This window comes from Aspergillus niger (genome assembly GCF_000002855.4).
Source record: "Aspergillus niger supercontig An08".
Lineage (NCBI taxonomy): Eukaryota > Fungi > Ascomycota > Eurotiomycetes > Eurotiales > Aspergillaceae > Aspergillus > Aspergillus niger.
The window spans coordinates 596,117-623,986 of record NT_166524.1 but is presented as its reverse complement, the minus strand read 5'-3'; the positions used below and the strand labels follow the sequence as shown (position 1 = coordinate 623,986).

Here is a 27,870-nt window from a genome sequence, read left to right as displayed (position 1 = left end):
CAGAATCTGGAGGGGGAAGAGGGAGGAGAAGAGGAAGGTTAAGAAGAAACGAGTGGAGGGGAGAAAAAAGGCTTAAGGGGGAAAGAGAGTGAAGAGTTGGAAAGGTTGGGTTTTGGCTGGATCGTGACCGACGGAACACCCAAAAGAGCAATCCGTCCTGGTGACCATCTGATCTGGCAGATTCTGCAAGCGGTTGATCCCCGGGTCTAGACTCGTACCACGATTTAGTTACTACTTGTACTGCGTACTGCCTGTATCGGTCAGTCCCTCAGTCAGTCCACCTTGGCTGCCCACGCTGTCCCTCTCGTTTTCTCTCTTTTTTCATCTCCCCTCATCTCGTGATGATTCTATGATGGGATGACTTTTCCTTTGAATTATGTATCGCTTAACTTTGTTTTCTACTTTTACATCAATCATAATTTAACCTTTCCGGGGGAGGGAGGGGGGAGACCGCATTTGATAGGTAAGAAGATTCTGGTATGTGACCGAAAGGGAATGAGAGGGAGGAGCCAAGTCCCAGTCAGCCCGAGTGTACAGTAAGCCCCCCCCAGGACGTTACCAGGGAGAAAAAGAGAAGAGCAGGACAGAAATTTAAAAAAGAAAAGGGCCTCGACTCGACTCCACTGGCAAAACTGGTCGGGCAGCTGACCTCGCCAGTGGGTCCGGGTCTGACGGCAATCCGTGGAATGTTCGACGCCGGGGGTCGTCCGCCCAGTCTGGCTGCCCTCACGATTCCTGGGAAATGCCCTCCGGTTTCTTTGCCATTCGCGGCCAGCAACTCCCTTTGTCGCAAACAGAGTTCAGTCCTCGTCTTTCCTTTCACTCTCCCACCACCTTTCTTTCCCCCCCGAATGAAACCCCCAACCAATCCCAGATCTCTCTTCATCGGTTCTCTCTGTCAGTTGGATGCAATACGGGTATTGCAAACGCGACCAAGCCATGTGCAGCTCCAGAAATCTGGAGACGAACACCCTACCAGTAGGAACGGTAAGGGATGGACAGGGCCTGTTACTCTGATTGGCCATGAGTTGCGGGGTCGTGGACCATCTGGGACTAGTGTGCATGCTATACACAGTAACACTAGACTACATTGGGGCTTAGCGTGGGCTTGGGCAGTTAGGGTTGCAGGGGAAACACTAGTCCGGATTAAGTGGATTTGAGGGCTGTGGACCGTGGAGTCGGAAACGCACATGATCACTCCTTTAGTATGGGGGATTGGAGCCCGGAGTAATTTATCCATTCCTTCGTAAGCAATAAACCGTCAATCTATTAAGGCGTGATCAGCTGGACACGCGTTGGTTTCAGATTCATCTGGCGACCTTCTAGTCTAATGCTGCCCCCCCTTCCCCGTCTCTCACCGACGAATCTTCTGTTCTCCCCTTCTTTCTCCTGAGCAACCGAGGGGACGGCAAAATTATTTCCGTTAGTCACCCGAGAGACGGGGAAACAGGAAGAGTCACCTTGAAACTAAACTATCTAAAAGCAAACTAATCAAACTTGGCTCTTCCTGGTGTAGCGGCTGAACTATCAACCTCGACCCTGACTAAGCTGTTTCCCTTTCCAAGGCCGAGAACCTGCCAGACCGGCGGCGGGCCATGATGTCAAAGACTTGCGGCCTCCAGTTGGTTTCCCTGGCACAATCCCTTCATGACTTCATCCATTGTTCATTGTGGAGGTCTCCTCCATTGACTTAACATGACACAATGACTTTCTGGTACAGCTTGAGCTTATCTCTGCTCTATTTCCCTTCCTACCACTGCCTCGCTCGCTGCTCTCGTACTTTTGCCCCGCCGTGGGTCGTTTAGCGGACGTGATAGCCTGCGACTGTGCGCGCTGCCCTTCCATAGTGGGAGTTGATCTATCAATAGTCGGGTGTCCAGGAGGGTCTCTGATATGATTACCCGCCGCCTACCTCGGTATTACGGAGAAGATTCGGAACTGCAACGGACATCCTCCAGCTCTTCTCCATCTGGGGTAGATAGCTTCGGGACTGAATTTCCCGACGACACAAGGTCAGTGACTCATAGTCCCGAAACCGGGGGAAACCTCTTCGCAAGAGACGAGTCAGGGTATCATGATAGCCGAGGGTTGGCCTATGCGCTTCCCATCAATGCCATTCTATCGAGTTACGGCCGGATACTGGTTACGTCCCGTTTGTTTCCGCCACTTGACCCCGGGAAATTCTCGTGGGTGATGACGGATGTCGTTCGTTTAAGCTCTCCTGATAACGGGGCTTCTGCTTCGTGGTGATTCTATTGGTCCTGCATCACAATAGCGTCGATCGTGAGGTGATTGTGTCATTCATCGGTGGTGCGTCGTCGATTCGCCTCTCCGAAACCAGTGGTCTTCGTCATGATGTTGGTGTCGAACCACGATATGTTGGTGTCGAACCACGATATGTTGCTGAAGTCATGGTGGACTTATCTGACGATTGCTCGGGCTAAAAGTCCTTTGCAATGAAGATTGCTAGTCGATTACCCATGTTCTGCTAACAAAGCGCAAAGGACTTGTTATATACACTGTGGATGTGGATGTCCTGACGTGGCTACAACGCGACAACCCGACGAGCCGTTCAGTGGTTCTGTGTTGACTTGTGACTTCAGTTGCTACGAGATCAGTCACTCAATGCAGAACCAGAAGTGCTGGTGGCTGAATGTCAGCAATGCGCGTCCTATGCTGTCATACTCCTAGACGCTAATATTGTTAGTCGATATCCAGACAACATCCAGCGCATAATTCTTGGCCTAGCTGAGCTGGTGAACACTGGAAAATATAGCTCTCAGCGCAAGCATCAAAAGTCCGTGCTTGGCGCATGTATCATATCAGTCATCCGTCATAGGCATCATAGGGTGGTACCCTCAGCAATTTGGTTTAGTTAACACCCGGTGTTTTTTCCGACGCTGATAAGGCTATCCTTCCGAATGGCACGAGAATAGGAGTAAACGTGTCTTGATTGGAAGTTGGACTTGTCAGTACGCGCGGATAAATTCACCCTGTCAATGTGCTCGGTCTGCAAATAACCGCAAGACCACGTGGCGTCCTCGCCCTTTACAGCCTGGCTAACATGATCGATTGTGTTGCCAAAATCCTTCTCACGTCCAGGTAGGACCGGCCTGTCCGTATGTGACCGCTTAGTTTAGCACGGAGATGCGAGCTACCTTCGCATTGGGCGCCGGGTAGAATTGCAGTGCAGTGAAGTCGTTCTATCTGACATCACGCCATATGGCATGATGGATTTACGAGTTTGGCCAATCAGTCAGATTCTCTCGTTCGGCCACGCCGAGAGCCTGCAGGACTTGCAATGGATTGCAGTTGAATGTTACCACTCCATCAGGCGCTTGCTTTCACTAACCCACTCAGTTTCATCGAATCTGGTATGCCGAGAAGGATGAGAATGCACATACCTCAGGTCATCGGACACTCCCGATAGTCAAAAGGTGGCATTTCATCCCTGCATTCCATCGTGCCCTATTCTCTATGATGTGACAACTTGTGTCCCGATCTCCTTGAACAATTTCCGAGCAGGAAAATCAAAATTTGTCTTATGGTGCAATGGAGGTGTACTGAAGCAATAATTGCAAGCACAGCTAACTGCACATTGTGGACTAAAAGGTAGGCAACTGCCCTCCTGCGCGTATATGCATATAGTGAGTTTCTGCCACTGCGTGGAGAATTATAGCCACCAGAGGGAGACGATCTTCTAGAACCTATCCTCTTAGCCACTTGAATTGCACTCCATAATAGTCACTCGAGATTCCATTAACATGACCTTAACCAAGCTATCATCATCACTTCTGCGCAAGTATTGCCGATGAGATACAATGGAGCTTACGGTGCTACAGTGTTCGATTTTGACTAGTCTGAGTCGAAGGACAAACATTATGGTATTACTGGTGGGGCTATGCTTGCTCTGCTTCGATAAAGAGCAATATGAGACCAGATCTTCCATGATTAACACCGTTTACTCCGTGGTCCCAGCAGAACAACATCTATTTCGAGATATACAACCATTTCATAGACTAGTTGTACACGATATAGCTCTAGGCATAAATTAGTGGATAAGAGTTTGACGGGCCTGTCAGTCGCAATGAGGCCCAACAACTAGCGTTGGACATGCTACACACCTACCTAACTGCATCCTACTTACTGTCGTCCGAATTCTGGAATACCATCACTATAATTAAAACTCTACATTGTCTGCTAGGCTTCTTGTTGAATGGACCTCTGCTACACACTCTTTGGTATAAAGGATCAAGTACCCGGGTTTATAACTTCCTTCGATCTAGATAGTTCCTAAAAGGTTAACCGATTTGAGGGACGGGTCCTTCGGTTCGTGAATCAGCTGGTCTCAACATAGTGAATCCACATGCACAGTATCAAAATACCTAGACAGATCAGTATTTACAGAGATAGTAACAAACCAATCGAATATCATAAGTGTCCAACAAATAGATCTACTACCCCGAAAATTTCGCACAGATAGTAATCGGTTGTTGCTTTGCACGATCATTAAAGTGGCAAACGGTCCCCTCTCACCCTTGGTTCTCTCTACCAGATATACTTAACTTGAGCTTGACCTTAATCAAACGTAAGTGAACGATGCCTACTACTTGCCACATAACCCTCTATCATGATACATATCTCTAGCATCCTAATATACTCAGTATCATATGGTATATATAAGTACAAAACTACTACCATACACACCTACGCCTACAGCATCTAAGCTAAACCTTCCAGAAGTTCTATATAGTACTGATCACCAAGTAACAACCAACCCACATACAAGATGACCACGTCACATTCACCATCACCACAAATCCGACAAGAACCCACCACTCACTTCTATCCATCTCCATCTCCATCTCCTCCCGAGTCGAACAACCAGCATCATGGTAGCATCGAAAACCATCTCGACCGCTACGAGAAAACCACCTCATTATCAGGAACCATCAACATCACCGTCGAATCCCCTTCCTCTTCCTCCCACGACGAGGTGAACTCGAAATCCACTTGGTCGAGATCTTATCATGACTAATTAAGGGATATAATGTCTGATGAGTTGTTCGACTGATTGATAGTTCTACTAAAGTCCAGTTGAGTCTCCGATGGCGTTATTAAATAGCTATGTGGAATTCTTCATGATCGAGATATACGTGGTATCTTTTTCAAGAAAAAACTACCTTTGTATTTGTTACGCTACTGCGTGTATATTGATAAACGGACTTTATAGAAAAACCCCCAGAAATGCAGCAATCTCTATTACAAGATGTTGGGTGTAGAGGCAGTGGTGGGGAGGGTTTATTAATGATAATCATATTCTATGACCTCTTTCATTCCTGTCTAGTACTAGATGTATGTCCAGTCATCCTGCCTCCGGTATAGTCTAGACTATTATGGCCGCAGGATTTGGATCTACCTATTACTCTGTTATAAGAAATGAATGGGACCTCCTGTTAGAATTCTTCTTCTGTTTCAGCCAGGGTGAAGATCATTATACCACACCCTGGTCACTGGATCTAGTATCTAGTACTTACTATTAGCATTCATCGCTATTGTTCTTCATTAGAATCAAGTACTAGTTGTCCTTTCCATGGTTCCTTCTGCTATGTGTATTGTACTGTGAAGTTCGGTTTGTAGTAGGGTATGTATCTACTAGATTATTTGTCTTGGATAGGTAACATAAATATGAAGGAACGAGGGCTATGCTGTGCTATGCTGTGCTGCATTGTAGAGGGCTCTGTGTAATGCTATGGATTGTTTGGTACATAGTAGTAAATAGAGGGTTTAATCTGTGTTAGGATGGGTTGGGTATGTGTGTAACCGGGGTCAGGTAGTGGTCAACCCCCCTTCGGTCGAGTCACCGGGTTTTGCTAATTAGTATAGTAAATATACTATAATAATTCAGTTGGTATTATTGAGCTGGTTATCGAGGGTAGTCAACTACAGGCATGAGGTGACAATCGATATCGACTGTAGCAGATAATGCACTGGAGTATATTACTATCGTAGTTTCACTCGGACTAGCATCTGCAGGTGGAGCTATGGCAAAGCAAAGTGTCCTGCTGATGACATGCAGAAGGCCCATTCCTTGTCTGGAGGGACTTGGCTGGGCTTGGCGTGATGCAGCTTGGTCTGCCTGTTCTTGATTCGAACGTTACTACTCGACTGCTAGTGTACGTTGATTCCCCTACATGTTTCCTGTCCTTGTTAGTGCAAAGCGACGAAGGTGACGCTGCATGCAAACGGGAAAGCTTGAATTGAGCCGACCCGTGTTTAGGTCGATTTCTATGGCAGCAGCGGGGCGGGTTATAGCAGGAGGAGCTTGATATTAACAGATGATGGCTGCATATTTACGTACTAGAAGATGTTCGTTCGTGAGGATTGAGGTTTGGACTGGACGGCTATGCATGGTTCCCGAAGTGATGGTCATGGGTAGGAGATCTGGGGTTTGTAATGGTTGGGTTTCTGGTTCGAGTCAGTGTTCTTTCTACATTATCTACTTGCTCTCTACAGGGTATAGAGTACGTACTTTTTGCCACTTTGAAGGAATTGAATTGTAAGCGAGTGGCAGAGAGCCTCGGTAGGGGTGGGGATGGACATGGGAGATGCTTTGGTTAGCTTCGAACCTTGTTGATATGTATGTAGTATGCATCAAAACAATTCATCTCCACTGATAGCACGCAAGTAAGTAAGTTTGCCATCCTACGAAAGATGATGCATCTGGCCCCAGTATGGATGAAGGTTGGCCCCGGAAGGCAGAGGAAGGAAGTGAATCCATTGAATACTGACTGAACGGTAAAGTTACGGTCGGCATGACGCACGGTCCCTGATCGACCCTAGCGCCCGCGCTCGTGACCTTCCAGTCCGACTGGGTCATCTGCCCTTTGCTTTTCCCCCTCCACCACTCTCCGTGCCTCGTGGCCCCAACAAACACTGGAAGCCACAGGAATGATGACAGTTCCTGAGCAATGACCGTTCAGTCTCAGCAGTCTCAGCACGGGAAGGACTGAATTCCTGGAGTCGATCCATGGTCGGCTACAAGCCCTCGTTCAATGCGCATTATCAAATGTAACCGTTGTGGTCGGAGATGACTTGACTCCGGCCTGGGATTGTTCCGATTGCATTCTGCATGACTGGCGTAACCCTACCGAATGAGTCAAGAAAGATAAACAAAAAGTATACCAGTTTGTTGCCTCGTTCTGCTGATGATCACGCAGGAGTTCCTGGACACAACAGCAACAGGGCCCCTAACTATCTCCACTGCTTGCTTACTGGCGCTGGATGTGCTCGAGCTCTCCGGCCAGTCGTTTCCCAAATAGACGAACTCAACATGGAGCTGTCCAGGGAAAAAGCTTTCGCCCCGGTTGCACAAAGCCTAAATATAACAGCAATTGCAGACCGGGGCCTCCCTTCCTCTGAGGCTGTTTTCCGTTTTGCTGTTGGTTAATGGCTGCCTCGTTGGGGGTTTCATCTGGGGAGGCTTGCGCTTACTTCGTGCAGACGGGAGTATGCATCAACACTCTCTGGTATCTGGGAGGGAAAACACCATCAATGTTTTCTGTAGGAATGAGATATTCCACAAGCCTGATCGCCACGGGAATATGACCACATCCCCATTCATCTGGGGGAGTCATTCGAAGGTACCTCAACAGCCCTGAGCATGAGATGATTCGTCACCGGGCCAGATACCAGGCAGTGACAATACCTGACGGGACCGGACAGACTTTGGCTCGAGGCAATCAAAAGCGAGGAGAAGCGCCTGTCTGGTGATTGGTCCTGAACGGGAATGGCGCCAGATGCCATCAGAGACCCTTGCCCAATCAGGAAACTCTGCCTGTTTCTCTCCCTTCGAGTCACTATCGTAGAGCTGCCGGAATAGTCTTGGGAAGAGATCTCATCAGCCTGGAGAAGACTACTAGACACTAGAGACTAGATAGAGTACTACTGTGTATGCAGCAGGAAATCCATACTCCCCATCGGCAGTCCGGCTCAACGTTTGTCTGTATGTAATTCAAGTCTGGGGAGAACTGAGTGAGTGAATGACTGTCTGACCCGGTGGATCTTCCTCATCCCTCATCCAGAAAGCCTAGAAGGTACCAACCCCAAGTAGGTATATACATATACACAACAGATTCCTTTTGCTGCTCTCCTCTCTTTTCTTCTGCCCCTCTCCTGCCCTTTTTCTTCACCTCGCGCGCTCAAGTACGCTTGCACCCCCCCTTCCATCTGACGAGTCATTCCCTCCGAATTTCGGCCCCTCCATCATCCTCATCCATCAAGCCACTCAAGGATTAGATAGGTGACCCCCGCAGGGTTCTACCTTCGTCGACCGGGGAGGGGATCTTCCGGGCGATCCAGTTGTCCTTTTTAGTAAGTCCAAAGGAGTTGCGTGGTGGTCGACGGGGTTGGTCTTCTTGCAGACAGCCAGACAAAGGCTTGAACTCCCGTCTAACCTCGGAACAAAACGTGCAGCATTCGAAAGGCTGGTACTAGTCTGCCTGGAACTGACCAAAGAGCAGAACCGAAATCCTTCATCCTCCGGCTGTCGCTGACGATTGGCAGCCCTGACGATAGCAGTTGGCCCGGTGTGCTTCATTATTCGTCCACGCCGCGCAGCCTTCTTCAGTTCTGTCTCTCTCTCTGCCAGGTTTGGCACCGCGTATCCGCAGCGCATCTACTACCGACACCCACTAGGAAACCAGCCTATTCGGGTAATTTTCATGTGCTTTTATTCCAGTTACTCTAAAGTCCGGCCAATCAATCCAGGGCCAACCAACTTCCCGCCATCCCCGGAAAGCAGCTTGATAGTTAATTTCAATTCAGCGCTGCCTTTGCTATCGCGCCTCGTGTGTGGTCTGCTGCTGTGCCCACGCCGTTGCAGTCCAGTCCAGTCCAGAAGAATTTAGATCGAATCAGTCGGACATACAGAGAGGTTCGGGTTGCGGAACTCTATCACCGAGGCTGACTACCTTTCCGTATTTACTATCGCCTATTTTTGCTCTCGGCCCCAGCGGCGGCTGTCTCCGGCTCTCGATCCAAGGATTGCCCCGCTCTGGTTCTCAGTTCCAGCCAGCGAGACAAATTATTGTGAATGAGATTATTGTTGTTGTTGAGATATATTGCTTTTTTTCGGGTGGATTCTAGGCTGCCTGAGCCGGACTAATATCAGGATTCCTCACTCTACGCAGGGCGCTCCGTAACATTCCCCTGCCGTTTCAGTTTTGCCGGTGATTGTTTCCACAGGCAAAATCGCTCATTGGAGGAACATATTACCTGAAGCTCTAATACTAGGACATTCCCCGGTCGGGATTCCATCATCCTAGGCTTAACCGCGCCATCGATCGCGATCTGTTCCACTGTGTACACAGTCCCGTTATCAGCAGCAGTAGCAGCAGCAGCAGCAACACTCAGCCTTTCCTTTCGCTGCAGTTGCGTACTCGGGCCGCTTCTCAGTGCACTCCGATTCGTCTTCGTCGCGAGTATTTTCCGCGAGTCTGAAGGCTCTTTTTCTTGGTCTTTCTTGTTTTTGTTGCCTTTTACTTAGTTTTAAATTTCAGCAACACTGCAGCTGCCGAGCTGCCATCAAATCGGAGGATCGGGGCGCCAGACGTGCAGGGGTCCAGTCCAGTGTCGCCTGGACTATCTTCCGACTAAGTTGCTTGGTCCTCCGGACGTGCGTCCGCGCTACCCGGCCATCCACTATCCACATGCCGGCCGCATCGCGAAGCAGCAGCAGCAGCAGTAGTAGTATCTGGGATCAGCTAACGAGATCGAGCTTGGACTCGGGAGGTCTGGGAGTCAGTCCGTCGGTCTGTGAGTGAGTCGGTCAAAGGACGACGGGGTGTTGATCGTCGTTGCTGCTGTGTGGAAGATTCGTGAAGAATTCTGTAAGTGATTGGATCCTGGGGTTCTTGCGCTTCTTTATCTCCTATTATTGTTGTTTCTTTCCGTTGATCTCATCTATTATTTTTTTTTCTGTCTCTTTCATCTTACGCGAATCTGCATCTGTTGTGTTTCGGCGGTCTTGCGGCGACGATCCCCGATTTGGACTGGGAACATATCGTGACTCGAGCAGAGGCAACCAATCAGAAGCTGCGTGGCGCCGCCTCCCGCCTTCTTTCCCCTCCCCAGTTTTGGATTTCCTATCGCCCGGTGTTTCCACTCCGGGATTATTGCCTGGCGCTGTTCCCCCTCCCTTTCTTTGCTTTCTTGTGTTTCCCTCTCTCTCTCTCGCTCGCTCTTCGAATCAATCGAAGACTCTCCCGTTCCCTTCACCAAATCCTTCCCTCCTCCACCCACCTTTCCTTTTCCTACACCCACTCCTACTCTCTCCACCCCCTCCCCTTCTCGAACTAAATCCTTCTTTCACTTTTCCTTTCATCATCATCATCATCATCAATCATCATCATCCCATCCCATCCGTCCTCTCCATCTCTTGTCACTGCTTTCTAATTTTCCTGGTGCGCCTCTCTCTCTTCCCCCTCCCCCCCCTCCATTTCCCCTTGCCAGTCGTGTACTCCAACTTCTTCCCCACCCCACTGCTCTGCCCTGCCCTGTCCGTTGTGGTTCTAACCCAATCGACAACTGCGACCCGGTCTGGCACACGCACGCACACCCCCCCCTCCCCTCCTCTCACATTCACTCACATACTACTCACATACACACACACCTCATTACCCACGCACACACCACAGACTCACAGGCGGCCGGTCACACATAGCTTAACTCCCCCCGTCAACGGTCCCCACTGATCGGTTCCATCGGCGGCACGCTGTGAATCATCCACTGCCCATCTCCCTGTCTCCGGCATAGTAACCGCCCGCTGCTAGTTCTCCTTAGTGGGTGACGCTGCTTTTCTGCAGACAGGGAACCTTGGGATACCCGATCGATTGTGGAGGGGACCAGAAAGGAGGAGGAGGAGCAGTTCACAGCCTCATGTGGCGGCGTCGGTGGCCTTCCCTCACCAGCCACATTCACTCTTATCCATACAATTCCCCCATAACATTGTGCTTCCTCTGCAGCTTATCGGCTTGTACCTTGTTCGGCTTTGTGCCTGGTCTCACCGATTTGTTCTAAAGTGGTGACTGTGTTTGTTCACTTTTGTCGCTTCCCTGCTCTGGATTCGTCTAGATTTGTTCTTTTCCGACCGTGCGCTGCCTGTCTGTCTGCTGGTCATTCATTCATCCATCTCCCATCAATTTCCATTATCCCCTCTCACCGCCTTCGTGATCTGAACTTCGCTTCCCCCCAAACCATCACCACCCCAGTCTGCAAAGCACCGATTTGCTCAAACCTTTCCGCTGATCCGCTTCCTGCCACCTACCAGTCAAATTCCCACTGCATGCGAGCCGTGGTCCGTCCACCTTCATCTGTCCGAGGATCACTTGCATCGTCGCAGTTTCGCCCTCCATCATCGCAATAGCCAACCAGGTCGCCATCTTCTTCCTTCCCCCCTCCCGTTTTGGCATCCTGATCTTCTTCGCGTTTCTCTAACGCGCCCGCAACCTTGCGACGGTGCCCTCCACCATCACCACCACCCACCACACCACACCACCACCTTTCCCGTCCTTCCTTGGCCCGCCATGTACAGCACTCCTCAATCTTCTGTTCCCGCTCCGATGAATGGCATCGGAGGGGAGCTCGTTGATGGGTCGGGGACAATCAATCCCGCTGCCCTGAACAATGGTATGTGACTGATTTGCTTTCCCTCCTTCCCTTCGTCGCTTCGTCTGTTCGCCTGTTTGTGTCCCCGCTTGCTTGCTTTGTGTTCAGTTCCTTTCCACTATCCCCCCTCCCCCTTGTTTCGTTTCTTTCATTCTTTTTCTTTTTCCCTTTCCCACATCAGTTTTCCCTATTCGCCGCCGCGCTTTTAACGGTGGACCTTGTCTGTCGCCGCTCATGGAGGCTCAAAAAATATCTTTCTATCTCTCTTGCTTGTCCATCGTGACAGCCTCCAAACTGACGGCCTTCTACTAGTCGCCGTAGTGCTTCCTACCCCAACAACATATGGTGGCATTGCGACCCCAACGAGTATAGCTCCTCGTGGTGTGAAGCGAAGTCGAACCCCAGACCAGCGCGGGAATGCACGCGCGGATGGAGACCATGACGACGGTATGTGTGCGTCGGAGTCCTCTTACGATTCGCTTCGTGGAATTCCGGAAGCGTGGGAGTTTCTTGGCATTCGCGTTCCCTCGCACGTTGTTGTTGTTGCTATCTAAATGTCGCGCTTTTGCTTTTTGCTACCCTTCCGTCCACGTGCATGTATAACATTGCCTGGCGATCAAGATGGCTGACGCGTGGACCACTTCGGTCAAAGCAACAGATGAACAGGGCCGTCGGAAACGAGGCCGTCCCCCAAAGACTCCGCGTCCGTCTGCGACAACCCCCAGCGATCAGACTTCCAATGTTCACCTCCAGACGCCCCGGTTGCAGACCCAGCCTCTGCCGGCGCAAGCTGCCGTCAATGTATCACCTCCGCAGGCTTCTCCCCCGGATAAAACGACGCCGACCAAGTCTACGCTCGTCAAGGCCCTACCCACCGTTAGGGATCATACGACAGACCAGCTTAATGAAGAAGGCGACGAATACATCCCCAAGGAATTCGATGACGCTGGTGAAAAGAAGGTTGATGCCATGGGCTACCCTCAAGGAGGCCGAGAGTACAAGTGTCGCACGTTCCGCGTTCCTCTGCGTGGGAATAAGCTTTTCATGCTTGCGACCGAATGCGCAAGGGTGCTGGGCTATCGCGACTCGTATCTCTTGTTCAACAAGAACCGGTCGCTGCACAAGATCATCGCGAGTCAGATCGAGAAGGATGATCTCATTCAGCAGGACATCCTGCCCTACTCGTATCGTTCGCGCCAGATTGCTATCGTGACGGCCAAGTCGATGTTCCGTCAGTTCGGCAGCCGCGTGATTGTCAATGGGCGACGCGTCCGCGACGACTACTGGGAGAGCAAAGCACGGAAACAAGGATTCACCGAGGATGATTTGGCTGGTGAGAAACGACCCGGCGGCGCGAAAGCCCGGGATGCGGCGGCAGCAGAAGCGGCGGGCGCAGCGAACTTTCTACCCACCCTAACCCATGGCGATGTCATCTACAGCAATGCGCTGGAATCGGTGCCTGGTAGCTTGCCTGTCGGCCCCCCATCCTCGGTTTCCCTTGCGCCACCGCTCCCTATGATCCATATGGCCACCACCACCGATGATCCCCGGCTGCGGGAGTATAACAGTATGCCTCGCCCGCGTCAGGAATTGACCGGCCAGCCTTTCCAGGATCGCATTCAGCCCAGCTCGGCCGCTGAAATACTTAACCAGGCTTCACACACGGCCGAGTTCAACAAGATTCTAACGTCACAACGGAGTTATCGCCAGAAGGGCCTGGACGACTTTTACGCAAAGCAACGGGAGGTACCCGTTTCTGCAGCACAGTCACAGCCTGGCCAATTGGATTCGACACCATCCGTGTCACAGCCCTTGCAGTCCCCACAGATGGCCTCCACGGGAATGATGAACGCGGCTCAGTCGCAGCAGCCCATGCTTTCCCATCAGGCACCGATTATGTCTGGCCAGGCCGGTTTTCAGCCACCAGCGGCTCATCAGCAGCCGCCTGTTGCACAGTCCCCTGTTCGGGGCGTACCCCCGGTCCGGCCCGAGTTGATGCACCAAAGATCTAACCCTGCCATGGCTGCCGGGACGCCTCAGCCCCCTGGCCCTTATGGATATCCCTCCCAAGCGCAGCAGATGTGGGGTCAACCACCACCTCAGCCGCAACCATCTCCGCTCTCTGCCGCTGGACCTCAGGGCGTCGGCATGCCCCAGTTCCCGTCGCAGTTACATACGCAACAATCACCCTCGCCACTCGCACACTCCATGCCGCAGCAGCAACAGCAGCAGCAGCAGCATTCGCAATCTCCTCGGAATCACCCCCGACCTTCGGCGCCGCCGATGCCTCAGACTTTCCCCATGCATCCTCAGCAGGCGCCTCAACAGCAGCCCATGGCATCCATGGGATTCCCTGGTGTCACGGCTGCGCCGTACCCAGCAGTGACTGCCGCCAGAGGCATGTATCCTTCGACGCAGGGTCCGGGTGGTCAACAGTTTATGGCGGGCACTCCCCAGCAGCCTGGTTTGGCCATGGGAATGAGCGCCGGCGGTGCTATGCCGGGATGGCCTCCGGCTGGCCCCATGCAGCCCGGTCATCCGCAACCAGGCCAGTCCGGCACTCCTCTGGGATGGTCCGGTTACTAGAATGAAGCAAAGTGAGATGGCGATGGCCGGCATAATCCAAATTCGGCGTTTGCGGGGATCTGGTGATGTTGATCTACGGAAAAGAGACACGCCCGTTTTGACTTGTTATCTTCATTTCATCTTTCTTATACCGTGGATCCTGGATCCATTTGCTTTGAGAACGGTTACCTCGCATCTTCCCGTCATACCCTTTTCATTGATGCTGTATATTATCCTTGTCTCAAGGATGATGGCTAATGATAATCTGCACGCGTTTTCTTCTTATACCCTCTGTTATACCCGGTCAGTTATGTATGTGTTGTCGTTGATGTTTTCCGCCCTTGACTTGTTGTTTCGTCGGGAGGCTTTGAAGAATGTTGTTCGATGTGCAGTTACGAGTGTTGTTGCGATTGTGCATTTTTCATATGTCCATGATAGAGGGACGGTCAGATGGTATGGCGGTGAATGTTTCGTTTTGTTTGGGTCGGCGTATTACAACAGCCCATGTTTGCAGTTATCATTCTTCCGTGTCTTCTATTTTCAACGTCCTTGAGCATCGGGAATCTTTCTATTTGCACTTCCCTACTTTCTGCGACACCCCACTGCTGTTACATTTTGGGTACTCTTCACTATTACTCCTGGCTTCTACATTTCATTTTCTACACATGGAACCACACCCCTCTTGTCCAGTTGCTGCTATCGTGATACTCTCGATGCTGTCTTTATGCTCTTTATATGCAGATCAAACACGGTTGCACACTGGGGGCTCCTAATTTGACCAAACCCTCAACAACCACAATTCCTCCCTTTTGCCTTTGTAGTTGAACCGTATAAGCTTCAATTTTTTTCAGTGATGGCTCCTACTATATACACCTGATTGTAAAATACAAACCAGTCCAGTCATAAGAATGAGTGACTCTATATACACATTGTTCAATTCAGTGATTACAATCCCCCCCTATACCACCCCATCCCCTACCACCAAATAACACTAATAAGCAACCGTCACCAACGGCGTTGTCACCGGCGCTGCCGAAGACGCACACACGCACCCCGAACTAACAGAAGTAACCGGCGGCGCCGTACAATGCGCACTCGTCGTCCAAGAAACCGTCCCCGTAACCGTTGGCTCAACCTCACTATCCCCCACAATCTCCCCCTTCACCAGCACAGGAATCACCGCACCGGTCCTGAGCCCAAAAACCCTATGTCCAACGACCCTCAACAAACTCGCTATCTCCCCGGAATGACTCGTCACACTCACAAACACCCCATTCTTCTCCTCCCCAAACACATCATCCAACGCCCTCCGACTCCTCACATCCTGCGCCGCGCTCGTCTCCCCAGTCACTCCATTCCATAACTCATCGTCTTCAGCGAACCCCTTCTCGAAGGGCCATGTAGGGAACACGGAATGGATGTGACTTGCGTTGTGACGATGATCGCACGTATGAATGGATATACTCTCCCGGAAGAATTCCTTTATTTCTGGGATGAATGGAGTTCCCAAGGATAGGTCCGAGAATGTGATATTCGCTGTGCGGAGCGCCCGAAGCAGTGGGCTAACGAAGTAACTATCCGGTGTGTGGATGCGCTGCGCGCTTATCTGGATGTTCCAGAAATCGTGCGCGATTTGCGCTTGTTGGATCCCTGTCGGGGTGAGGTCTGCGTCCAGCCAGGTGGTGGTTCCGTTGCCGGTTAGGAGGGACCAGTAGCACTAGGACATACGTACGTAGTTAGTTTGGGTGGGAGTGCGGGGAAGAGGGTGTGGGGAGAGGAGGGGGGGCTTACATTCCAAGCAGGCGTGCCGTAGTAATCTTCCGCGGCGTTGTGGTATCCTTCACCGTGGCGGCCGAGGAAGAGGACTTTGTATGCGACGTTGGAGGGGGAGTTGTGGTTTAGGGAGAGGACGTAGTGGTAGAAGCGTTCCCATTGGGTTAGGTCTTGGTGGTGGTTGTGGGTGTTGTCGGAGGGGTAGGTGCGGTTGATGAGGCCGAAGTTGGTGGTTGTCTAGTTAATAGTCCGGGAAGGAAAGGTTAGTGGGTTGTGGGGAGAGGGAATGGAAATGGAGGCAGGAGGATTATGTGTTATCTTACATAGTCGAAGGTGGATGCATCGGTGGAGTCCTCGTCTTGGAGGAAGTAGCCGGTCACGGTGGTGTAGTTGATGTAGGAGGCTTGGGCGGTGGCTGTGAGAGCCAGGGCGAGAGGTGTAAGACTGGAGAGCTTCATTGTGGGAAGATGTTCTCTGTAGAGGATGAAGTGCTTCCCGCTGTGGGATAGTAGAGCATCTGGTGATAAGCACCGTTATATAGCTCAAGGTGGAGAGCCGACATGTCTGCTGCATGGAATCTTTGCCGATGAAGGCGTTATTGGCAGATGGCTCAAGGCCTACCAGCGCCGCACGTGCAAGGGTGGTCGGAGCAGCTAACCTGCTTGAGGACCAGCCAAGACATTCTACAAATTACTTGAGTCAAGAAAAGGTATAATTCCAGTGAATGCGAGACAGACAATGCTTTTCCAGTCATTGCCCATCCCCTATTAGTTGTATTACAGTATGTAGTAGTGGTGGTAATATGGCAGTAGATACGTGACCCAAACAGAGCCTCCAGTAAGTCCAAGAAATGAAAGAAAAGAAAAAGCAGCCGCTTCCCAAAGCCCACATGCTATATATCCAAAATAATATTCAAACATGTTCAAATCCCCAACCCTGAAGGAACCAGATCGCAGACCGGGGTAGACGCCAAAAAGAGAGACACCAACACGAATGCATAAGAACAACACAAGCCCTGGGATATATATAGGAGTCCCACGTGAAGCAACACTGAAATGCCAAGAAGAGCAGAGGTCCACTCTGGTATTAGAGACCACGGTCGAGAAGCCGGGAATCGTGAAGAAGGTAGAGGGTAGTTATATTACAGGCCCACCGAGAAACATTGACTGGCGAAAGGAATGGTACGTGCACAAATTAGATGGGTTGGTTGGTGCCGTGTGGCGCTCAAAAGTCGTTCGGTGTTTGATTGTTGAACGTATAGGCTTTAGGCTTCTGCGACGGAAGCTGCTGTGCAACAAATCGGTGAGCTTCCTGCTGCTCCGGAAACTCGTAGATGTGGAACTCCGTTTGCTTCGAATCCCCACAGAAAGCAGCCGACGTCGGCATGTCGACGTCACTCGTGTGATAAACGAGGGATGGAGACCCTGTCACGGGGACATGGTCAGCCCCCTGTTCCATCGCCTGCTCATACGACATCGTTGTCAGATCCGCCTGTGGAAGTTGACAGGGACTCTGAAAGGATGCTTCAGGCGACGGCATTGACGTGGCATCAGTCCAGCTTCTGCCAGTCAAGGGAGCTTCGCAGGAGGCATAATCGGCAAATGACGTGTAATGGGCAGGGGCAGACATCGGAGGGGCAACACCCTGGTACGGGTAGGAAGAGAGCACATCCACGGCCAAGGGAGTCGCGGGAGGTGATGCAATGTTGATCTGCATCGGCTGTGTGGTAGGGAACAATTGGCTGGTCGGTTGCGCCGACAGGCAGTAGCCACCATCGCTGGGAGTGGTCGGGAGCAGATGGTGCAGATCTTCCGGCGTCAAGGGTGTTGGTGGCGCCAACCCCCCTGTCGTAACCGCCGGTTGTAGCATGGACGACATGTCAGCCTTGGAGCCCAGAGCCCCGGCCTCTGCAAAAGTAGATAAATTGAGAGGTGAACGCTGAGCTGCAGACGCCTTCCTGACACCTGCATATCGGGAGTTTAGACCCTGCGCGGACTTGGATTGCCTCACGGCATGGCCGTTGCCGTAGCTTGGGAGCCTCGTGGAGGGTGACATGGTGGAGGATCCCGTCAACATGGAGGACGATCGCGAGGTGCCAATGGCAGCAGGCCTCGGGCGCTTTCTCCGGGCCGCAAGGTCAAGTTCCTTGCTGGGTTCCTTCCAGGATGAACGGTCGCCTTCATTCACAAGCTGCGAGCTGGGATGCGTGTTGATGCCAATCCCTTCCAATGTGTCGGCCAGCTCGTCAGAAGAGCCTCGCCTGGGCAATGACAGATCTTGTTGCAGAGGGTATTGCACACCATTGTAGGAAACCTCAGCATCACTGGCCGAGCGGTAACCAGAAAGAGACTTTGACGTCTGAAGCGGGTGGGACCAGTCCTCGTTCTGGGAGGGGTGGAACTGTACGTTTTGCATTGAGTCGTGGCCGGCGTCATGTTGAGTGCCGTCCATGCCGGGAATCGTCAGCGACTCTCCCGACGTCACATACCCAAGAGCACCCTGAGAACTCTGTGACGTCCACGAGATGGCATTCTGTGAGAAAGAAGAGCTGAGGTCACCCTGTCCATGTCTGCTGCTATCGTGGCTGCCGCAGCGGTTGTTGGAAAAGGTTGTGGTCGGCGACACTGACCCATCCATGCTGGGAGATTGGCTGTTTTCGCCGTCCTGGCCATACCGGTCACGAGCAGCAACAGCAGCATTCAACGCCCGTTGCAGGGAAGCAAAGGTAGCCTCCCGTGCCGACTCGCTTCTGGTCTTCTGGTGCTTAGGCCGCGAGGACGAAGGAGCCGGCGTTTTTGTGCGCTCGGCGGTGTTCTCCACTGATTGTTTGGGGGTATCTTTATCGGTCTCATCTTTCGAGTCTTTGGCGTCCTCCTTCGAGTCTGAGCTCTCCGTGGACTCCGACTTGCCGCGAGCGGCTTCTTCGGCTTCCGCCTTGGCCTTCTGCATCTTCTCGAACTCCTCTTGTCTCTTTTGTTGCTTAGCCTTTGCTCGGCGATTCTGGAACCAATTCTGGATATACGTTAGTACACTGTGTGCCGAGTAGTCTGTGGACCAACGGATAACTTACAGCAACTCGTGGCAGACTCAGATTGGTTTGAGCCGCCAATTGACGCTTGACGTTGCTGCTGGGTTTGGGGTGCGCCTGAAATTGGGCCTCCAAGGTCTCAACTTGTTCCTTCGTCAACCTTGGGCGAGAGAGGTTCTCTGCATATTCTTCGTAGTCCATGATTGGCTGATGGTAGAAGTCGACCATGTCAAAAGGCGGGTGAGGGTAGAGGTAGCCATCCATTGGATGCATCATGGACGGGTGGGCCATCGTTGGGTCGAAGGCAACCGGCTGCTCCATGGGGACGGCGGCATGGCCGGTGAATGCGTAGGGATGGTGGAGGTAATTCATGTTGTGCGAGTCGGAGAGTCAGGGTATATAGAGAGACAGGAGGAATAGTATAGGAATCGTTGGTGGAGTGTTGAGGTGAGGCGAAGTGTGAAGGTATTCAAGGTACAGGACCAGTTGCTGCCAACAAGCCGCAGCTGTGACGAGGCAACTCTATACCATTGAACGGTTGGATCGCAGAGAGAGAATATAGCTGGTCTCTACCAAGCCAGGAGGAGGGGAAGGCGGGAAGATAAGGACTTGAAGCAGGAGGGAGAGGAAAAGGGAGGAGGGCGGCGGCGGGTGGTAGGGAATGACGGGACTGAAGTAGGCGGGCAAGCTGTCTGGGGTGTATACTTGCAGCCAAGTGGAGTTATAAAGGAAATCCGATGTAGTAATGAGAGAGTATGAGAGGTTGAAACCAGAGAGAGAGATCTGGAGAGTGATAATTAAAAAAGAGAGAGAGGAGGGGAACGAAGAGGAGGATCAAGGAAGGTATAAGTCCGATGAAGACAAGGTCGAATAGGACAGCACAGAAAGGGAAAAAGAAGGAATGAGTTGGACTAAGCTGACAGGGAAAAAGCAAGAAAATGAAAATAAGAATAAAAAATTAAGAAATTCAGAATAATAAAAATAAATTCAAAAGGGAAATAGTAGAGGGAGCGACCAAAATGGAAAAGGAGAGTAGGAGGTGAAGGAGAGAATTGAGTGAGAGAAGACTGTAACGAGAGTAGGCAGAGAGTGAGTGTGAGTAAGTGAGAAAGAAAAAGGGAAAAGGACAAAAGGGAAAAAAAGGAAAAAGTAAAAACAAAAAAAAAAAGAGAGGACCCAGAAAGGATTGACAGTCAGTCCGTCAAGAAAGAGTAAACTAACACTAACTGGAGAAAAGAAAGAGCAGCAGCAGCAGCAGAGGGTTTGGAGGGACTGGATTTCGGGGGGAGGGTGGGTGGTGCTGGCAGCTCGCTCATTGGCTGACGCTGGATGGGGAGAGATTGGCGGCGGCAGCCTGCCCGGCAAGAAGGTGTGGAGGGGGCCGCGCTGATTGGTGATCGCCGCCCGGAACTGGCTGGAGGAGGATTTGGCCTGGACACCTTTGGTATCAGGGCTGTATTTGCTCCGTACCGTCAGTTTGGGCGAACTCCCCGTGTCCCGCAGCGCTTCGGGCTTTCGTGTGAACGCTCACACAACTCTCCCCTCTGGCTTGTCGGCTACAGCACATCTCGGATTGGCTCTTCCGGGTTGTTCCTCTCGACTGTCACTTTCTGCTTGTCACTCTTTTCTTTTCTTTTTGATCATTTTATTTTTTTTGGCTCCGTTCTCCTCTTCTTCCCCTCTGCAAAAACCCCTCTTTGTTAATTCACACTTTATTCCTCTTCGTCACAGAAAAGCCCACGGCAGAAAACATACTACCCAAACTAGTAGGTACCTACCCATCCAGTACTAGACTCGTCTCGGGGAACCAAACCGTTACCAGGTACGGTATTAGACACCCAAGGCATCGACCACCCAAAAATATTGGCCGACGGAGTGGGTTTCCTGGTGCTTCCGCCCGAGCGGTTCTAGGGGGTGGCGGCCTGGGCTCTCACACTCTCGGAGGACTCTTGAGTACGTACTACTATCTTGGGAAGCTCACTAACTATCTAATTCACCTAAAAAAAACCACAAACTGAAATACTGTGTGGCTAGTGGTCTTGGAACCTGACCAGGGGCGGTAGTAGATAGATGTCATGGATGTTTCAAAAGAGTATACGAAGTTTTAGCTACTCGATATCTGCCACACCTTATCTTAGTTGTAGGATCTTCTCAGTCCCGCCGTCTTCCACAAGCAATGAGGGGAGGGTGTAACTAAGAGGCGCGCGCGCTTACTTCAAAAAAAAAGTAGTGCGGTGGCGGCGGTGACTGTTTCTCCTCCTCTGGCGTCACTGTGAAAGGACATGCCTGGAGTATGTACTCCATAGGATCATATGTAGGTCCGACGGGTCCGCAACGCATGCTGTACCTCAGAGTGAGCTCAGTTGCTTTTTTCCCTTATTATCGTCAGACCCGTCACGGTGGTACTGCTGTAAAATCCAAAAGTTCGCTGTTTACGTTCGTCGATGCTAGACAGTGGAAACTATTTCGTCACCTCGATTTACCCCATTTTTTTTCGATTTAATTTATTTTACTTTTCCAATTTTGTTCTACTGCTTTTTCTCTGCCTTTCTCTTCAAAATTCTAGTGTGATGGGATTTTTCGTTTCTTTTCCTCCTTCTGCAGCTTTGACCTGCACAATGATTAATTTTACTCTCACTTAGGAGGTATGTATACTCCTTAACAATGCTCGGCAATCATTATCAAAGTTTTGGTCCACCGTATGTACCAAGGGTGCCTTGAGGGGCCACAATTCTTAGTAAGTGAAAAGTAAGAAGTGTAAGTAGGAGTAAGAGTAGAAACTAGAGATGCGTGGCCTCCCATTGGTAGAAGCCGGTAAGCCACCCCCCTCTCATCCGCACAAAGCCCTCGTCGCTCATCCCCAATGCCAGCGCTTGCTATTTCCCACACAAACCAGACCTGAACCCCGGCAATGGCTTAAACGGCATGAATTTAAGCTCCAGTGACAACTTGGTTGACAGTCTCACATACTTTTCCACCATGAATTATGATTCCGAACAAAGCTGGGTAATGGCTGCGAGTTGAGTTGAACCCGGTCCCTGCTCCTACGGACTTTCGTCAGTTCCTGCATTAGCGCCACCAAAAGCATCCAAAGCCGATTTTAGCTCTTCCCAGGGGGAAGGTTCCTTCTGGGCAGATCCGAGCAACTCAATGACCCCGAGCGTGGCCCCCCAAGACACGCCGTCGGCAATAGTAGATTGCTGTTCACATCTCTTTCTTTTTTATTTGCTTCGGGGGTAGGGGAGAGGAGAGGAGAGGGGGGCGCCAATGGAGCGGGTTCTCCCACGCGGACGGAGTATCTAAGCTCTGCAACATCACGTCTTTCCCGACTGAGGAAAGCTTGCACTAGAATCTCTCTTTCTTCACCCATGACCTTGACTCCCCGATCACGGCGGTCGGGGACCACGCCATCAGTGGGGCATGTTCGTTTGTAAAGGCGGCGTGAGAAAGTCAGCCATGAGATGGATGGATCGCTGAGCCCACCGCCCACTTGGCCATCCATGTCTCACACTTCTGGTGGCAGGCCGGGGGATCGCATGGCCACATCCTACTGGGCCAGTCCGCGATCACGGGGTGATGGATGGGGAGGAAGAACATCCAATGGCCATTCGAAGCTGTGTGGACGCCGACCAACGGATTAAGATTCACCGTACATATTCTGGATCCGGTTAGCGCCAGCGGTCCGAAGATCCCCAGCTTCCGATTGATAGTCCGTTCTTCTTACCCGACGGTTCCAACGACTCTTCACCACTCCCACGGGACAGCTTCGTGATGCTCCAGTGGCCCGCCTGTGCGATAAGGGGATAAACCACGCAGTTCATCGATGTAGCGTGGCACATTGGACAGAACTGGGGTTCATGGCCATGACGTGATCGAGTACTCCTGAGAGACCCTCTGATCCACACATACACACTCCCCCCACAGACTGGCAGGGCAATCAGCGCATCCGACCATCACAATTGGTACTTTGCTCTCTCTCCTCAGGGTGTGCCAGAACAAAGAGAGGTGAAGCGGGGAAGAAGCTCCGGCCAGCCGAAAGGAAAGTCAGTAAAGTCAGTAACTCAGTCAGTAACTCCGTCAGTCAGTCTTTGCCTTGACTTCGCTTTTCCCGCTCCATAATAGGCCTCATACCAGACGTGCCAGATGCACTGGCCTTTAATTCCCCTATGAATGGACACCGTCCCAGTAATTCAATTGGCACGGATCTCTGCAAAAAATGCCTGTCATGCTTTTCCCGCAAGGTCCTTGGAATTCACGGGCTTGCGATTCGCCAATTGGTTAATTTTCCTTTCCTTTGATGATTATTTCTTTCCTTCAGCGAGAAAAAAAAAATAATAAATTAAAATTGAAGGGAAACTAAAAAAGAAAATGCCATCGGGATGGACATGAAAAGAGAGGGTGTGTGTGAGAGTGAGTGAGAGAACAGACCGCGCCGGCTGCAAAAGCGTGGCAGCAGCTCAGCCAAAGACCCACCAAAACCAATAGTCGACAGATCCTCGTCGATCCGCCTCAGGGATCTGTCGATTGTCGAACATCTCTCACCTTTCCTTTTTCTTCCAATGCTCTTGGGATTTGGCGATAGGCCTCCCTTCCTTCCTTCCTCTCTCCCCACTCTGAGCGCCCTACACGCGTGAGAACTTTCTGCGAAATCCGCCATTCGTCCGTTTGAATTTCTGGCTTCTGTCAAACCAGGCCATAATCGGCGCTAATCATGATTGTGGTCACAGACACTCGCTCACTCGCTCGCCCCCCTCCCCCCCAAGTCACGAGATGACGCAGCAGTGATCTGCAATCTGCTCTCATGCAGCAGCAGAAGGACGGGGGGTCATTAATCTCATGTTAGGGGGCGATCTGGTCTGACGCTATCATATGCGCTTCCCACAGGTCTCAATGGGCAACGAGAACTGTTGAGCCGAAATACATATGCATGCACGCATGCATGGGTACAATTCTTTGGTTCATCTGTGAGTCTATTTCCTTCGTTCTCGCGACCGCCATGCGCCTGGCCCCATTCCGTCGACCGTCGGACGATGATGCTGGGCAGGGATGCCTCCAAGAAGAGTGCTCAGTCTGGCGGGGCCGAGAGCCTGACTACGACACACAGTGCGTTCCAGAGAAGTATCATCTGACTACAGCCCGTGGGGAATGATACGAAGTAACTGATAGTGGGAGGAGTAAGTAGTTATTATCTGAGGCCCAAGTGGAACCAGATAGATAGGGGGGGCGCGGGAGAGGGGCCAAAACAATGGGGTATTTTCCATACCGAGTTTCGAGCGGTACTAAAGTACATACTAACCACTAACTACGTCGACACACTCCGCACACGGAGTAATTATACTGGGCCGTCAATGCTGAACTACGAAATATGGACTTTACCATAATTGAAGGGCAGGTACTCCATCCAGGTGCCAGGGTAACCGGGATTCCGTATCCAACCAAACACGAAAACGCCCCGGGTCTCTCGGGTTCACGTGTATGTATGCAGCACAGCACCTTAAAAAACAGCTTAAGCACAGCGTACTGGGAACACCTTGCCACAGCTGTCCATCCAAACAGCAATGACCCTGCAACAGAGGGGTTCATGTCGCGTAACCTGACAACCCCTCAAACAAGCTCAGACCAATCAGCACAGGCGTAGCCTGGCGCGGACTCACGTCTCAGAGCTTGAGAACAGTCTTGGGCGTGCAACATGGTTCCCTTCTCAGAACAAGAATGAGGATCTGACTATCTGCCTAGCCTGAGCTGGCCCCCTGTGAGGATCCACCACCACTCCCACCACCACCCGCACGGATCGCTTCCACAGCGATCCTCATAGGCGGATTGGATCTCACAGAGGGCCGTTGTCGCCCGAATGATGGAGGTCTCAAATATTGGACCCTGGGAAGGGAAAACAAGCAAATACAAGGGAAGGAAGCGAACGAAAGGAAAAGAAGAGGAAGAAAAAAGCAAGAAAAATCCCCGATGATCCTCGGTGCATGGGAGTGATGGTCTGTGATACCTGAGTGGATGGGTGGATGGGTTTGTGGATGAGATGGTAGTCTACACTCTGAAAGTGGAAGTCAGTGATGACTTCCCCGGCCCCCAATCCTCCCCTGAAACTGGAAGCCTCACTGAACATCCTAACCTGAAGTATACTTAGATGCTGATCAGGCTGGTCAGTGGGAGCCGAGCTGCTGGACCGGGGCCCCGATCCGCAATAGCATGGGATCCCCTGTCTGGGTATAAGGTTGACTTGGCACTGGGGGATCCTCCCCTATTGACGGCCGGTCGCCTGTCCGTAAGGAAAAACTTCCCTGCTTACATACAATCCGAACTCCATCTGCCCAGCCCCCTGGGTCTGATCATTCCGTGGCAGCTACCCTCCGCTTGTCACATCTGGCCGGGATACTGTCTAGTGTGACAATCATCACCCGCCATGGATCGCATCGTTACTAGCAGGGGAGGGAGGGGAATGGGATTGTATTGCTCACTCCAACTTGCCATGCACTGGCTCGAGCTTAGTGCGATTGGAACCCAGCATGGCCATGCATAAGTGGATATGTGGACCTACCTGAGCGTCACTTGCCATGGCTTTTCTTTCCCCCCCTCCGTAGTAGTGCCTTCTGCCTCATCACTCACTAGCTTTACTCCGGCCACGCCGTGCTGAAGGCGACATTCAGCTGCGACACTCGACGCCACAGAGCTGAATCTGTGGCGGTGCGTTCTCAGGCGTCAGCCACATGTAGATCACTGGACTAGTGAGGGCCTCAGGCCTTGGGGGATCTTCCTGCTAGTCAGTTAGTATCACCGTCCAGTCTTTAGGCGTTCTCCGAATAGCGTGACTGTCAGCACCAGAACTTTGCAGACTTGAATCAAGATGATGCCTCTGGGTGGACGGAACCTATGAAGCTTCACCGCGATTTGTCATGGCATAACAATAGCCTCTTCGATCGATAGGCTCTCAGCGAAACCGCCACACGGCACTTCTTCGATCTGCCTGCCTATTCTCCATCCTAATCTTGTTTAACTCGGTGATTGTACCACCGTGCTCAACGCTCAGGGCGGCTAACTTCCCTGACGACTCCGTCATCGTGTTCCAGGTTCCCAGGTTCGAACCAGGGCTGATGGGGTGTGACGAGTTGGGTTGCTGTACAAGAGATCACATCGCTGTTGCCTGAGCTGCAGCAACGGTGAATGATTCTCGTCACGAGTGGGCTTTAGTTGACTGGCTGATCCACTTCCCTTCTCATCTTGCCGTCTGATAATCACATCGTTTGGCTTCTCATTGACTAACGATACAGTGTAATACCCATAAGCACCTCAAACCAAAGACTCCTCTTTCTAACTAAAAGGGCAAGAAGGGGGGGAAAGGTAAAAAAGAAAGAACCAAAAAAGAAGAAGAGAGGTGACTCCACCATCTCCATCACAGCACACTCCCGGAAGGCCTCCCACATCCCTTGCATAGGGCGTCAGACGCAGCTTGAGGGAGAGGAGGGGAGAAGGAGATGGGCTAGATGCACCTCGCTGGGCCACGGACGAGCTCAATTCGATCTCCGGCGCCAAACCAGCAGGGATCGCGCCGATCGAAGTTCGCCGTCGTCAAGTCGACCCATCTCTTTTCCAGAACCTGATCGCCCCCTTCTCTCAACGAGGCGATCCTCTTCGGGTCTGCGATGTGCAACCGATTCCCGCCACTATTGCGAGTTTTCTTTTTCGTTCCCTTCCCCCTGGAATCTGCAATTGTGCTGCTGGCTCGTGTCCTCCGAACGGGCAGCCGCCGCTGGGTGGCCCCTACTATTGTACAGGATGTATGCACATAGGGGATGCCGTCCTTTTGGCACAATCGGTTTGTTTCGCGTTGTTTCGCCACGTCTCATCCTCTCACACACACATTTCTCTCTCAGATCATCGTTTGGACCGTGTGTTTCGGCCGCCTACGTATTCTCAGAAAATTTAGGTGCAGTCGTAATGTTCGGGAGTTCCTAAGTATAACCACTGCAGCAGCCACTATGCAATAAGTCCCAGCTCTGCTATGACCACTTCGCGTTACCTACTCAGGTACTACTGGTCCATCTGCCTACTTACCTATTCCTCCGTCCCGCGCGACGGGACCCAGAATCCCGGAAGTAAAAAAGAAGGAAAGGAAAAAGAAAAGTGGGAAGAGACAGACCTACTTCCAGCAACTTCAATCGGTTCGGGAAGAAAGGAACACTCAAAACTTGTCGGTGAGAGAGCAAACCAGGTCGGTGACCACCAACCCACCGCGCGCAGCCGTTTAACTTAATCTTCTGATATATTGCGCTCGGCTTTCCGAAAATGCCTCAGCAGATGGGATCTGTCACGGCAGGGCGAGAGAGGACCAGAGAAGCGGTCTTGAGCTAAGTTTACTTTCGCCGGTGTAGGAATGCACTGACTGTCTTGTCTTTTCCTAGGGCTGTTGTCACCGACATGCATACATACAGTATCCTTGTTATACCTGCCTACATACAGTAGTTAGTCAGTCTATTATTCGCTCGTCGAAAAAGGGCTGGCTGGGGTGCTCCATACGGAGTACTCCCCGGATTGTTTCTCCATCGGAGCTGATCTGAGCTGAGCTGAAGCTCTTTCTCTCGCCACTTCTTACTTTCGGGTTCTCAGTTAGTCTACCTAGTCTTGCTTAGTACCTACGTACCAAAAAGCAAAGTGGACTCAATGATCTGCTTCTGCTTCACCGCTAGCTAACTATCTAGCACGAAGCTTCACTCTCTTTCGGAGGGTCTGTCTGCACTATGCTTACTGTAGGTACGGCTTGTTCTTCCCCTCCGGCACTTACTACTTACTAGATTACCTTCGAAGCTACTCACGACCCGACACTAGTC

At 51.5% G+C, this 27,870-nt stretch overlaps 13 protein-coding genes across 13 annotated transcripts; 6 read left to right on the top strand and 7 right to left on the bottom strand.

The window, feature by feature from the left end:
* Window positions 1-357: 357 nt before the first annotated feature.
* On the top strand, window positions 358-1,160 carry An08g02660 (hypothetical protein; the record flags this gene model as incomplete). Its single annotated transcript, XM_059748902.1, has 2 exons — window positions 358-463; window positions 493-1,160. The coding sequence occupies 2 exons, from the start codon at window positions 358-360 to the stop codon at window positions 1,158-1,160; spliced, it is 774 nt and encodes a 257-aa protein (XP_059603924.1).
* A 435-nt stretch (window positions 1,161-1,595) lies between these two features.
* Window positions 1,596-3,430, top strand: An08g02650 (hypothetical protein; the record flags this gene model as incomplete). The annotated part of the gene is made up of 9 exons (XM_059748901.1): window positions 1,596-1,625; window positions 1,721-1,884; window positions 1,983-2,186; window positions 2,276-2,414; window positions 2,604-2,814; window positions 2,909-2,972; window positions 3,055-3,102; window positions 3,194-3,242; window positions 3,335-3,430. The coding sequence occupies 9 exons, from the start codon at window positions 1,596-1,598 to the stop codon at window positions 3,428-3,430; spliced, it is 1,005 nt and encodes a 334-aa protein (XP_059603923.1).
* A 1,359-nt stretch (window positions 3,431-4,789) lies between these two features.
* An08g02640 (hypothetical protein) lies at window positions 4,790-5,038 on the top strand (the record flags this gene model as incomplete). The annotated part of the gene is made up of 1 exon (XM_059748900.1): window positions 4,790-5,038. The coding sequence occupies one exon, from the start codon at window positions 4,790-4,792 to the stop codon at window positions 5,036-5,038; it is 249 nt and encodes an 82-aa protein (XP_059603922.1).
* A 1,801-nt stretch (window positions 5,039-6,839) lies between these two features.
* An08g02630 (hypothetical protein) lies at window positions 6,840-8,677 on the bottom strand (the record flags this gene model as incomplete). The annotated part of the gene is made up of 8 exons (XM_059748899.1): window positions 6,840-6,964; window positions 7,077-7,136; window positions 7,186-7,355; window positions 7,495-7,647; window positions 7,709-7,905; window positions 7,974-8,068; window positions 8,193-8,244; window positions 8,324-8,677. 8 exons carry the CDS (start codon window positions 8,675-8,677, stop codon window positions 6,840-6,842), a joined length of 1,206 nt encoding a protein of 401 aa, XP_059603921.1.
* A 46-nt stretch (window positions 8,678-8,723) lies between these two features.
* On the top strand, window positions 8,724-8,909 carry An08g02625 (hypothetical protein; the record flags this gene model as incomplete). Its single annotated transcript, XM_059748898.1, has 1 exon — window positions 8,724-8,909. One exon carries the CDS (start codon window positions 8,724-8,726, stop codon window positions 8,907-8,909), a length of 186 nt encoding a protein of 61 aa, XP_059603920.1.
* Window positions 8,910-9,183: 274 nt separating this feature from the next.
* An08g02620 (hypothetical protein) lies at window positions 9,184-10,384 on the bottom strand (the record flags this gene model as incomplete). Its single annotated transcript, XM_059748897.1, has 5 exons — window positions 9,184-9,426; window positions 9,567-9,637; window positions 9,770-9,905; window positions 9,997-10,341; window positions 10,373-10,384. 5 exons carry the CDS (start codon window positions 10,382-10,384, stop codon window positions 9,184-9,186), a joined length of 807 nt encoding a protein of 268 aa, XP_059603919.1.
* An 833-nt stretch (window positions 10,385-11,217) lies between these two features.
* An08g02610 (hypothetical protein) lies at window positions 11,218-12,107 on the bottom strand (the record flags this gene model as incomplete). Its single annotated transcript, XM_059748896.1, has 5 exons — window positions 11,218-11,315; window positions 11,367-11,522; window positions 11,561-11,678; window positions 11,844-11,908; window positions 11,999-12,107. 5 exons carry the CDS (start codon window positions 12,105-12,107, stop codon window positions 11,218-11,220), a joined length of 546 nt encoding a protein of 181 aa, XP_059603918.1.
* Window positions 12,108-12,288: 181 nt separating this feature from the next.
* On the top strand, window positions 12,289-14,253 carry An08g02600 (uncharacterized protein; the record flags this gene model as incomplete). The annotated part of the gene is made up of 1 exon (XM_001392339.3): window positions 12,289-14,253. The coding sequence occupies one exon, from the start codon at window positions 12,289-12,291 to the stop codon at window positions 14,251-14,253; it is 1,965 nt and encodes a 654-aa protein (XP_001392376.3).
* A 970-nt stretch (window positions 14,254-15,223) lies between these two features.
* Window positions 15,224-16,463, bottom strand: An08g02590 (uncharacterized protein; the record flags this gene model as incomplete). The annotated part of the gene is made up of 3 exons (XM_001392338.1): window positions 15,224-15,949; window positions 16,024-16,242; window positions 16,329-16,463. The coding sequence occupies 3 exons, from the start codon at window positions 16,461-16,463 to the stop codon at window positions 15,224-15,226; spliced, it is 1,080 nt and encodes a 359-aa protein (XP_001392375.1).
* A 766-nt stretch (window positions 16,464-17,229) lies between these two features.
* An08g02580 (uncharacterized protein) lies at window positions 17,230-19,405 on the bottom strand (the record flags this gene model as incomplete). The annotated part of the gene is made up of 2 exons (XM_001392337.3): window positions 17,230-19,017; window positions 19,076-19,405. The coding sequence occupies 2 exons, from the start codon at window positions 19,403-19,405 to the stop codon at window positions 17,230-17,232; spliced, it is 2,118 nt and encodes a 705-aa protein (XP_001392374.1).
* Window positions 19,406-21,595: 2,190 nt separating this feature from the next.
* An08g02570 (uncharacterized protein) lies at window positions 21,596-23,690 on the bottom strand (the record flags this gene model as incomplete). The annotated part of the gene is made up of 9 exons (XM_059748895.1): window positions 21,596-21,644; window positions 21,741-21,909; window positions 22,086-22,233; window positions 22,320-22,406; window positions 22,517-22,647; window positions 22,758-22,915; window positions 22,956-23,055; window positions 23,132-23,197; window positions 23,462-23,690. The coding sequence occupies 9 exons, from the start codon at window positions 23,688-23,690 to the stop codon at window positions 21,596-21,598; spliced, it is 1,137 nt and encodes a 378-aa protein (XP_059603917.1).
* Window positions 23,691-24,003: 313 nt separating this feature from the next.
* An08g02560 (uncharacterized protein) lies at window positions 24,004-26,102 on the bottom strand (the record flags this gene model as incomplete). The annotated part of the gene is made up of 8 exons (XM_059748894.1): window positions 24,004-24,120; window positions 24,410-24,626; window positions 24,816-24,910; window positions 25,032-25,203; window positions 25,407-25,502; window positions 25,584-25,736; window positions 25,821-25,913; window positions 25,984-26,102. The coding sequence occupies 8 exons, from the start codon at window positions 26,100-26,102 to the stop codon at window positions 24,004-24,006; spliced, it is 1,062 nt and encodes a 353-aa protein (XP_059603916.1).
* A 34-nt stretch (window positions 26,103-26,136) lies between these two features.
* On the top strand, window positions 26,137-27,414 carry An08g02550 (hypothetical protein; the record flags this gene model as incomplete). The annotated part of the gene is made up of 4 exons (XM_059748892.1): window positions 26,137-26,141; window positions 26,492-26,820; window positions 27,071-27,254; window positions 27,360-27,414. 4 exons carry the CDS (start codon window positions 26,137-26,139, stop codon window positions 27,412-27,414), a joined length of 573 nt encoding a protein of 190 aa, XP_059603915.1.
* Window positions 27,415-27,870: the final 456 nt, after the last annotated feature.